General features: G+C 38.6%; 1 protein-coding gene across 3 annotated transcripts in view; it reads left to right on the forward strand.

Annotated features, from left to right (window-relative positions):
- Positions 1–12407, forward strand: part of LOC107092612 (rho GTPase-activating protein 12-like) — a 113923-nt gene that overhangs the window by 73771 nt on the left and 27745 nt on the right. For all 3 annotated transcript variants that reach the window (XM_015387189.1, XM_015387206.1, XM_015387197.1), the window contains exons 3-5: positions 7880–8146; positions 11048–11254; positions 11478–11558. In XM_015387189.1, coding sequence (XP_015242675.1) covers positions 7880–8146; positions 11048–11254; positions 11478–11558 — 555 coding nt within the window. The remainder of the gene's footprint in view (positions 1–7879; positions 8147–11047; positions 11255–11477; positions 11559–12407) is intronic.

Here is a 12407-nt window from a genome sequence, read left to right on the forward strand (position 1 = left end):
TAGAGTTGACTGTAAATCTACAGGACATCCCATCAGCTTCTAAAGCCTGATTTATACTCAGAAACCAGGTCGTCTGTGTGTGTCGCAGTGAACGCCCCTGCTACAGACACTCCACATTCCAAATTGAAGGTGAGAGCTGACAGTGCCGCAGACAGGAGGCCTCTGATTGGTAAAATCTACATCCGCTCTACTCTATGCGTATTTCCTGTTTCTTAGAACACTGGGACCCTTTTTCCACCTGGATCCCCGCTCTATTTTGCCCTCATGTCCCTCCGTAGTCACACAAACTTGCCCCCACCTCCTTACCACCTCGGCCGTATCTAGACCCACGGCTAGTTCCTGATTCTCTTGCGTTGTTGCGTGGAATAACATACCGCAGACCACGCTTCAATATTGGGCATAAATCAAATATATCTGCGACAAGCTCACTGCGACACACTGCTGCAGGAGGACAACCAGACCTTAATTAGTCACTTTACTTAGACTTAGACAACTTTTATTGTCATTGTGCATACACAAGGACATTTTGTTTAGTACAGCTTTCCAGACAGTAACTGAACATTTCCGGTTAAATAACATTAAATTACTGGTTAAATATCAAAAGTAAGTTACATCATTGTATTGTCTGACCGAACTGCCAGGTTTTGATTGATGTTTTAAAATGTTTATTTTCACAAAACCCTGTAAAGTTATTCATTTCAAACAGTAATATGAATGATTTAAATTCAATAATCCTGAATATTTATGGATATGTTATATTTTTTTGAGTCAATAAGTCGATGCAATCAACTGGTTGTCCTTAGCTAGAAAACTTTGAATCAATTTGACTGTATGATCTGGTGAACTGAAAAGTACCTTGAGATGACACGTGTTGTGAATTGGTGCTATATAGATAAACTGAACTGAATTGAAAAGCTTTATTACCTTATTAATCTAGTTGAATCTAGTATAAATGACAGAGATGTATTTAAGAGGATACTCAGGGCTGCAGAGGTTGTACCTCTATCTAAAGCAGCCTGTGGGGTAAAAGGAAACAACTCCTCGTTAGGAAGAGGTCACCCTCTTTGTGCTACACTGGTTTCTGATCGTAAGGTGGTCCTTCTGCTCTCACAGCTGTCTGGGAATTTAAAGCTGCTATTATGGATATAAAACCCTGTGTGCGTTTTTAATGAGCCAACCTGACGGTTAGATAACACAGAAAACAGATTGCTTCTGTCCTAGTAAAGTTATTATGTTTGGTATTTAATATGTCTTTACTGAACTGAGTGAATGAGGCGTATGTCTATGTGAGAAAAAGGGAGAATTGCAGTGGCTTAGTGGCTCCTCTGAAACAGGAATCCTGCAGCATGTGGAGGAAGAGGTGGATCCTTTCTATCAAGCAAAAGTAAAAAAAAAAATATGTGAGAAGTGTGTTAATATCTGAACATTCAAACAGAGTAAGGATCCTAGGTGAATCATAAGGTCCTCAAAGGCTGAATTTCAGAAGTTGTCCTGAAACAGAGGCTATCATTGCTCCTAGATTTAAATGCTATTGAAAATCTCTGAGTTCTGAAAAAGGTGTGAATAAATCATAAATCAAAGAATAATAAATTAATATTTTTCTTTTTTTGAGTTTTTACGGCACTAGTGGCTAATTTTTCTGACAGTAGGCTGACAGGAAAGGGGGTATGAGAGAGGGGGAGAAACATGCGGCAAAGGACCACAGGTTGGATTCTTGAGTCGTTTTCCACAATGGCGGTCATACAAACAAAACAAGCAGGTAAGGTACCAAAGAGGAAATAAACAGAGTGTAGTGCTGATGTAGATTTGACCAATCAGAGGCCTTCTGTCATTTTCTGTGGTCTCCTACAATTTTGGAGAGGTGCAACAGAGTGTCTGCAGAAGGGGCAGGAGGGCATATCTGCGTTAACTGCGATACACGCAGACGCACTGGTTTCAGAGCATATTCATAAGAAAAAAAAATTTCATTAAAAAAAAAATTGCAGACTCAAAATATCAGGAATCTACGGAGCCCCTAAAAGGACATGGTGGAAAAAAATTTACTTTTGCGAGATCCCACAATACTTTTGCGAGATCTCGGAAAACGTTTTGCCATGTCAGCTAACCGGAAGTAAAACAGACAAACAACAGTGGAGGTGTAAAGTGTACTGCTATGGGAGGATAATACGTCCATGTGTCAGCTACAACCATGGAGGATGATTTGGAGAGGTTCTTTATTTCTAGAGAAGTCCCAAAACACGACATTACACAAATAAAGAGAGACAAGGTCAGTATGCAATCCTACGGAGCCCCTAAAGGGACATGGAGGGAAAAAAAAAAACTTTACTTTTGCGAGATCCCGCAATACTTTTGCGAGATCTCGCAAAAGTATTGCGGGATCTCGCAAAAGTATTGCGGGATCTTGCGGGATTTCGCAAAAGTATTGCGGGATCTCGCAAAAATTATTTTTTTCCCCTCCATGTCCCTTTAGGGGCTCCGTCGGAATCCCTCAGAGCCGAAAAACGGAATTTGAATTTCGCTAACAAAACAAGGGAAAAGGGTGCTCTAATAACTACTAAAGAAACATGTAATTTGCAGAAATTAATTACGGTTAATTCAGATTACTATTGTTTCATTTTTTTATTGAAAAAAAAAACCTGCTAGTTTGTACATTTTGTCAGTAAAACCTAATTTACAGCACAAGTCGGGCTTCAAAATTTGAAGTGGAACTGTAAATATACCTCTTATTTACTGGGACACAAATTGGACACGTGTCTAAAGTTTATTTTTCATATCTTTTGGCACAGCGTGTTTTTGTGGTTCACCACCCTGTAGTTTTTTTTTTAAGGTCCCTTTGACTGCCATGACTTCCCCTTTGACACATTCACTCTAAATCACATGCTCACGCAGCAATTATAAAGGAAAACATCAGTACAGTGTCATCACGGTTTCATGATGAGAGAGTGACTTCCTGAGACGAAGTCAAAACAGTAAGCAGGGACTGATGGCAGCAATGCGTTTCAGGAGAAGCCTTTTGCGAGCCATTTCAATACACAGAGAGGAGGATGATGTGTTTACTGATATATCACCAATAGAACCAAAGGTAATCAATGTTTTTGCTTGATTTATACAAAACAGCTCTGTTGGTTTAATTATATTTATCTATATGGCGTAAGGGTTAACTATTAATTATGTTTCAATTATAAATGCAATTTTCAAATCTCAGACGCTCAGATTTTGTCAAATTCTATTTAAATCAGTAAGACGCTGCCTTTCTTACTCCAGCCCTTTAGGTGGGGGTGATACACTTAGAGTGGGTTTGTCAGCACATAGGAGGGAAGAGAGAGATGCACCAACATTAAAGTCATGCAACCATAGACTCTGGACAAAGGAGATTTCAAGGAGAGTAGCATCTACATGCTGGATGTTCACTGCAAAAAATGTCATTGCAATGGCCATTTTAGTTACATAACAAAAATAAAAAAATTTGATTCTTGGCAAAATCGTTCATCCCTTATATACTGTGTGTGTATTATAAACCTGAGGTCATACATTGAATGGCACGCTTAGCCCTTCTCTTGTTTATCACCAGATTGTTTGTCCGGGTCCTGCATATTTCATTTCAATTGATCTCCATGATATAAAAACATCTCAGGGTCCAGCTTTTGGGCACCTCAAAGCGCTGCTATTGTTTATATATTATTTATAAGGGCTCCCTCATTGAAATAATCTGTTGTTTATGAGGCTTTTGTCTGTTTTTCGACAACAGGTAATCCTTGTTTAACTCATTGATTTATAAAACTGCTTCATACTATTTATTAACTGAGCATTTGTTTCCCCAAACTATTTATTATCAAAACCAGAGAATTTGAATTGCTGATTCTAAGTAACATATTTTGCTGCATCTCCACCTTCATGATCTCCCCCTGGCTTATTATTTATAGAAGCTTATAGTTGAAATCTAGACTCTCGGTTAAAGTCTGGCCAGTGTTTTCGTCAAAGATGACTATGATCTTTGATGACGAAAACATGATGAGTCATGGGTTTGAATTTTCATCTACGAGGCGAGACTAAATAAAAGTTAGCAGACGGTCGGTCAGACATTTAAAATGCAGGTTAGGCAGTATCAGCTGTAGTACTGCGTCCTGTTTGCTCAGGCCGCCCACCTGCCATGCAGCGGTGTACATTCTAAATGACTACAGATGGAGCATGGCAGCAGCAGCAGGGGAGAAAATAACCTGGAATTTGCTCTTCTAGCTGAGCTTGTGCAGAAGTGCATCTTTGCATGCGTGTAGCTCAGAGTCTGCGCTTTATTCTCCACACGGATGGTTCACTCTCAGCAGTATGGCTCTTCATGCTCTCGCTGCTTAATAAACTATGTGGCTGATCATCCTCTGCCAAACACAAAAAATCCCTTTTTTCTAACTATCAAGATTATTTTTCTCCCAGCTCACAAGATGTTATACTAAACATTCCTTAATTTCTAACAAAAGGAATCGCTAAATTATATCCAAAGCAAATATTTCATTTCATACTGTTTATTTTTGGATAAAGAGCCAGGTGAAAAGGTACTTTCTCATAGTTTTTGTTTCTATCTATTCAGATATGATGGAAATGTTTTCTAGAATTGTCATTAAAACATTTTCTCTGTTTCCTTTAAATATTTTAACATTTTAGTTAGCATATTCATTCAATTTAAGTCTGAATTGTCATTGCATTACAAGACAATTATGTAGTTTCTCTTTGTATTTTTTTTTTTACGGTATATCAAAACCCTGTGAATTTAGATCTGCTTTAACCCCTTAGCAACAGTAACCAAGGGGAAATTCTCAGAAATAAAGCCAAAATTGCCAAAGTTGAAAGAAAATGTTTTCATTCTTTGCTTTTTTGGAGCAATGAAGATTAATTCACTTAAAGACATAATTCATAGTAGATCAGGAAGTGTTTGCTTTGGGATGGAAACCTTGTATGTCTAAAACCATTCCTTTACTGTACATTTTGTTAGCTTGTCTGTCTGCTATATTAACCAATATAATGTGTTGAACTAGATCAGCTATTGTCACAACTATTGTGAAATTAAGGCAATAATTCAGTAAAAAGTTTATTTGAATTCTAGAAATTAAAGTTTTCTGCCCAACAGCAATGATGAACTCCAAGGCAGCATCTCCAGCGATTTTAGTATCTAGGCTAGAGCTGTCAGTCTACTAAAGAATCTGTTTGTTTTTTTTAATTGGAAAGGTTAACCTTTTTTGCAACATAAAACTAGACTAAAACCTTTTTAAGTTTTAGTCGACTAAAACTATCACATATCGTAATGACTAACATGTGACTAAAACCAGTAATTCTGAAGATTAAATCTAAGATGACTGTCAAAAACAACACAGAGTGTCATGGTTTTACTGTAGATATTCCTACCACCACTTACAACTTTGTGGGTTTATTTGCTTAGCCAGCTGGATTTATGAAACATTTTATTCATTTAGAAGGTTTCCTCAGACAGTTTTTGGTACAAGTTCAATTTAAAACAGGATATGAAACATAAATAATATCTATCTTTGTAATCCTGAAAGGACAGCAAGAAATGTTTCTGTCTGTCTGCAGTCACTTCTGTAGCTGAAGTTCCCCTGATTTAATGAAAAAAGGGGAAAAGACAAATAGCTAGCCTCGCTCTGTATAAATTTACAAACAACTTAGGATTTCAGTTTATATCCTACACTTTGGTAATAGTTGCCTTTTTTATGTTTTGCATTGAAGTAATCGGGGGCTTGGACTGGCGAGTGAAACTGATTTTTGCAGGGAGTTTCATGATAACCTGCAGCTTCGATCTGAATGCATGAAATTTAAAATCTGTCCCCAGACTACCAAATGAAAAGGTTCTTTTTTTTTGAGTCTTTTTTTTCTATTTGTAGCTGTAGGGATCAATGTGTCCAAACTGTCTTTTGAAATGTTCTGCATGCATCTTTAGTTTTACTTCCCCTTTTTGTACCTAACATGGGACTCCGGCACTTCAAGTTATATAACAGCAGCTTCATTCTTCCCCTCCTCCTTATTGGATTCCATTCTGTGATCTGTTTCCGCCTGAGGAACAGCAGCAAAATCAGTTTGAAATACAAATTATTCTGGTGCCCTGCAAACATATTTAGATTCAGTGTGATCCTTTCAACACAAACTTCCAACTGTTAGTGTTTGCTGCATCAAAGAAGAGAGATTATCATAGATATGAGGGGTTTTGTTTTACCTCTCTTTTTCTTTTTTGTAACACATTGCAAGCGTTTATTCCTCTTCAACCATCATGTTTCCTCTTGTGTTTTGGACCTTGAAGAAAGCCACAAGCAAAAATGCATCGATCTGCTAATAAAGTTTGTTTTCTAAGTACTTCAAGTGTTGCTAAAGTTTTCAAATTGGGACATATTTGCCAAGTGGTAGGAAGATGAAATTTATAGCAGTTTTCTAGAATGAAAATAAATTAGTGTACTTATCCACAATACTTTTTAACTTACTTCCCTGTAGTTGTTGAAGGTGAGCATCCCCCCAGTATGATGCATCCTGTGCCAGACGTAATTGTGAGGATTGTGTATTCGACACAAACAGCCTACCTTTTTTTGCACCTCTCATCTAACCACACTTTTGTTTGTTTCCTGCAGTTTATGTTATCCCTATTATTGCTTTCTGTCAACAATGACCTCCTTTTTATAACTCTTCCATAAAGGCTAGAATTTGTGGCATTTGATCCACCTCTCATCACATCCTTCCTAATTACATGCTCGGGGATTCTCCACTGCTCCTCTGTTTGTTGCTCCTCTTGCTTTCCTTTTTAGTTTGTGTGGAGTGCTACGTTTTGATTGGTTTACTTATGTGCCTATGAATCAGAGAGGCTCAGATACTCCACTGATGCCTCCTTCATTGCACCATGATGTAGAATGGAGGGACATTTTATTTGATAGTCTCATCTGTAGACAAAGAAGCTCTGTGAAGGTTATACGATTGCATCATGTAAACAAAGGTTTCAACAGAGCTCTGTGAATAGCCAGATTTTCTAAAGATCTGTACAAACATACACACAAAATTTAAATAAGTTTGTTTATAGTCAGACTAAATAAGTTTTGCAACCAAACCTCCATCATCTGTAGCAACGGTGGCTTTGTTTGTGCTTAGTAGTGTCTTTTTTTTTCAGTTTTGCTGGCCAATTTGATGCCACATCATGGTACAATGAGGGGGTCAGTGTTGGGGGTCCTGCAATGAACAGACCGTTCTTATCCATCAGTCTCCCCTTATCTCTCATCATTGAGCCTTCGTTGTCTTTTTCTGGGCTGTGGATGTGTCCGCTTCTTGTCTCTGATCACATGTCTGCTATCCTTCATTGCTTTATCCGATTGCAGATGTCAGATTGAACTTTTCAATGTGAGATGTTCTAAACTTGATATTGTTCTATAACCAAAGACTAAACATCTCCACAAATACTTCCCTGTCTTGTGCCTTTAGTCTCTTAGACTAAATTATGCTGCTACCACCAAACCTTTGAAACCGTCACAGAAGTATTCACACTGAAACCAAATTAGACACAAGGAGGACCCTGTTGACTAATTATTGGGCTTCTGAAGGTGATTTGTTGCACTGGTTTCTGTACTGGAGTATTAAAGAGTTTGTGTTGTTCATTTATTGCTAAAGAAATTGACTTTTTTTGCTTTTAAGTTCTTTTATTAGATCACATTTTGCTGACATTTATAGAAAGCTAGACTTGTTTTTTTACTATTTTGGAATGACTATGACCTGGATGACTGAGAGTCTTCACCAGCATGTTTGTTTTGTGATAAAGCTAGTTGGCTTTATCACAAAAACCTCTTCCACTTTCCAGGAACTTTTCTATAATCGATTAAATGTTGCGTTTTCTGTTTCACAGACTGTTTCTTCAGGCCAAGGCCGCCCAGAATCTCCAGTCTACACCAACCTCCAGGAACTGAAAATCACCAAGACAAGTCTACCCCCCGTGCCGTCTGGCTCACCCATTCATTCAGTCGGCGACTGGGAGACCTACAAGGACCACAGCGGCAGACACTACTACTGCAACCGCTCCACCCATGAGAGAACCTGGAAGCCCCCGAGGACCAAAGAAGCTGGCAGCGGGAACTCCAGGGAGGACAGACACAGCACTGGGGGGAGCTCTGAGGTAAAGCTTGGGGAAAAAAAGCCAAACAGGCTAGTGCCATTATTTAGTATATACAGCCTTGTAAGGGAAGTTTTGGAAAAAATTAGATCATATTTTATCAGCTCCCTGTGCGGCTTTAATTTGATGTAACAGAGTTGAAGGAAAAGTGTAAGAAAGCTAAATTCATGTTCCCTCTTACTGAGTCAAACTGGTTTTATTACCATTTAGAGCATTCATAACAGCGTTTTAAAACTTCCCCACTAAGGTCTATTATTAGATAGGAATGGACGAATGCTAACACTGCACACAAGATGCATGAGTAAAAGCTGAGGAAAAATATTCAGGCACTAACAGTTTTCATTGAGTAATCAATGTGCAAAAGTCAGAAACCACCCAGATGTCTTGCTTCTAAAAAGTCAGACTACCCTTTACTGTTTATGCTAAAAAAAATGTGGTAACTTGACATGCTTAGGAAACAATTAAAGAAGGCCTGATGTATATCACGACTTTAGTCTAAAATAAGGAGACTTGACCAAAGTGCTTTACACTACATTCAGTCATTCAACCATTGACCCAAACATTTAGGGTTGGCTAGCTACATTGTAGCCACAGCTGCCCACTGACAGAAGGAAGCCGGTTCGACTGACTACTAATGCAAATAAATTATCTTTCCCAAGAACATGGCAACACTGAAAGCTAGAGCCGGAGCTTGAACCCGCAACCCTTCAGTTGAACAGCAAGCTTTCCCATCCGACACCACTGTCACTTTTTTTCAGTTACAATGTGTTTCCTGTGTGTTTATATATTTATCTAAAGAAACGGAAATTATGTTTTGCAAAAATCTCCAACACCTAAAAGTGAAAGTTGAAGCTCTGTGATAAACTGCAGTTTTATGCCTTCAACTAGAAATTACCTTCAATTTTCATTCAATCTTCCTAATTTCGTTCAATTAGGAAAGTAGTTGGTGACCAGAATTGGCAACATTAGCAGCTTGATTCATAAAGAGCAATTGGCTTGCATTTTAAAACTCCAAAAACTGATCCCTTTCTGCTCCAGTTGGAAGAGCTTCCATGTAATGCTGACAAACAGAAATGGACGATAGTAATGAAGGGAATAAAAGACTCAGTCAGCTATTTTCAATACAAGTGAGGTAATTAAAATAAAGATCAGGAATATAAGTAGCGTTTTAAATGTTTTTTTTTTTTTCTGTTTGCATTTGGTTCAGACCAAGTGGGCAAAAAAAGAGCAAGAGTTTCAGCAGGTAACAGGAAGGCTCAATGTGAACAGCTGTTTTAAGTTTGACCGTTCAGCTTCTGTCTGATACAGCAGGATGGGTCAGGATGTGTTTGCATCATTTTAGAAATATCAAGAGGTGTGGTATTAACTTAATAACTATGGTAGTAACAAATGAATTTAGCTGTTTTAGTGGTGCCTAAAACTATACGCTTATCACTCATTAAAGGTTCTAAAGACAGATTGAATGGGAGCTTCTTTATCATTTTCCCTTATTATAAATGGATAAAACCCAGTTTTATATTGGCTTAGGATGCATAGCCACACATCTTGATTATGACCAATCAACCTAGGAAGAAAATGGAGCTGTTAAATTAAAAAAATAACAATCTTTGTTGAAATCCACTCAGATTATACTGATTGCTGGACTTCAGCCCAAGTTCCACCAGTTCCAGTAATGCTGTAATTCAAATGGTTTGAGCGGATTCATGCAGCCAATCCTTGTTTCTCATTAGATTTGACTTTAACTTGTTTCTTTGTTAAATAATCGCAGGTCAAACTAAAATAATTTAAACAACTGCTAAAACGGTAATTTGAGAATGATCTGAAAAAGAATGACTTTGAAAGACCTGCAGGAAAATCTGGGGTACATTTGATTTAGACGGCTTTTATTAAATCCCAAAAAACAGCTGCTTTATTGCAATAAATCTTAAATGAGTCAAAATTTGTGGCAGGCTAAGGGTGAAGCTTTTAGTTAAAGGGAGGAAGCCTTAAAATCAGCAATTCTGGTGTAAACCAAAGAGGAAGCATTTAGGAAAAAAGAACAGGTTGTTATTTTGGTTTGATATATTGATTACAGTTTCCATGGTTACTTGTTTGCTTTTACCATTAACTTGGGAATGTTTGGTTGAGAGCAGGGATCGCTTCCTCTCTGGAAACGCTTATCTTTTTCTTTAATGAGCTAAACATGAACAGGTTAATTTTTCTCAGGGCGAAATAATCTGTAGACTATTAAATAATTTATTTAAAGTAACGAGGCGTTCACGGCCGATTTGAGACATATTTGCACACCTGGTCATCCTCAGTCTGACGTCTTGTAAAGTATGTAGTCCAAACCTATTAAAATGTGAGCATGATGGTTACGAATACTTTCCAATTTTACTTCAAATTAGACCTAAAGTCAAATTAGAAGGAAATCCAGATCCATTTGCTTTTGAACAGTAGCCGTCAGCTCTGTCTGATAATTCTGTCTGGATGAAGGTTTTGTTTTTTTGACAGTTCGTTTAAAAACTTGCAGCAGACTAAATAGTATGCAGCAAATGTGCTGATCTTAAATTAGACTGCAGTTTTTCCTTTAATGAGCTGAGTGCAGCTCATCAGCGCTGTCTGTCTGTGATTAGGATCAAATAAGTGATGTTTCCTTCACCTAAGTTTGCATCCCTTGATTCGATGATTCATTAAATGGCTGCACCAGACTGCCACCTACAGGCCCTAAGCATTAACTTTGTCTGATTCCTCAGACTTGCACCTCTTTCTGCAACATCAATCAGAAACACTTGTGATTTTCTGCTCTCTGGGTCTCTGCAGGGTCTTAATGGTGGTGGGGTTTTTCTGGGAAATATCTCCATGTCTCCTGTCTCTCTATGGTGAAAGATTCTCTCTGGTTTTCTCCCTTTCCTTTAATGATAGACAACTCCTCTCTCGCTCTCGCCATCTTTCCTTCCCTTCCTGTCGCTGTCCGTCGGAGGACTCCAGCCTCTGTCCTCAGAGGACGCCTGCTTCAGTGCCTACTGTAGCCAGTCAGACAGCCAGTATGGCTCGCCTCTGCGCGGCTGGTCACAGGAGATGGACGAACACGGGCACACGCTGTACGTCAGCGACTATACTAACGAGAAGGTACCAACCGCTCAGAGCCGAGCTGCTGCATCTTTGCTGTTGTGTTTGGTTCAGCATGGTGGACCTAGTTTATACAGATTATTATTTTCCTCTTTCAATGTGATACTTTGTCTGCACTCTGGTTCTGCAACATGGAAAATTCGCTAATAAAATCTTTTTCAATTTCTGAGCCAAATGTTACAAAGTGAAACAATACATTTCTTTTCTTTGCTGTTTGCGGTAGTGGTTAAAACATGTTGATGACCAGGGAAGACCTTATTACTACAGCGCTGACGGCTCCAGGTCAGAATGGGAGCTGCCCAAGGTAAGACTGTGAAGCAGTCAAAAACAAAAATCCCCCCCCCCCCCACCCAAAAAAAGGGTCTTAGTAGAAATAAAAAGATAAGAAATATAAAATGCAAAAGACAAAGTGACTCCTGAGTTTTAACTTTGCCTTTTAACTATGAATTATTAGAAATATCAATCATTTCATATTTTAATTTCCTAATTAATCCATCCATCCTCCATCATGATTATCCCTGCTGAGGTCGTGAGGGGTGCTGTCTACGGGCGAGAGGCGGGGTCCACCCTGGACAGGTCGCCAGTCCATCGCAGGGCAACACAGAGACAAATAGGACAAACTATCATTCACGCACACACTCACATCCAAGGACAATTAGAGAAGCCAATTAACCTAACAGTCATGTTTTTTTGACTGTGGGAGGAAGCAGGAGTACCCTGAGAGAACCCACGCATGCTCTGGGAGAACATGCAAACTCCATGCAGAAGGACTCCAGGCCGGGAATCAAACCTGGAACCGTCTTGGTGCAAGGCAGCAGTGCTACCCACTGTGCTGCTGAACAGCCCTCCTAGAGATTGAATGATAATCCTACAGGGTGCAATTGTTTTTTTTTTATAGTAAAAGTCAATTTTTAAAGAAGTTTGTATTTGCAGGATGACCAAAAGTTTACATTTTTAAAGTCCTACTGACAAAAAAGATCAAAAATTGCCTCATTCCATGAATGCTGAATTACCATTTCGCTGCTTTTTATTTCTGCATGTACCTGATTCTTCGTATTTTAGGCTCCAGATGTTCAGAAAAAATTTAGAAATTTAATCAATAGATGGCAGTTTTTCTTTTCTTTTCTGCCATTGATTGATACATCCGACTTTT

This window comes from Cyprinodon variegatus, unplaced genomic scaffold (genome assembly GCF_000732505.1).
Source record: "Cyprinodon variegatus isolate N-32 unplaced genomic scaffold, C_variegatus-1.0 Scaffold17, whole genome shotgun sequence".
Taxonomy (NCBI): Eukaryota; Metazoa; Chordata; class Actinopteri; order Cyprinodontiformes; family Cyprinodontidae; genus Cyprinodon; species Cyprinodon variegatus.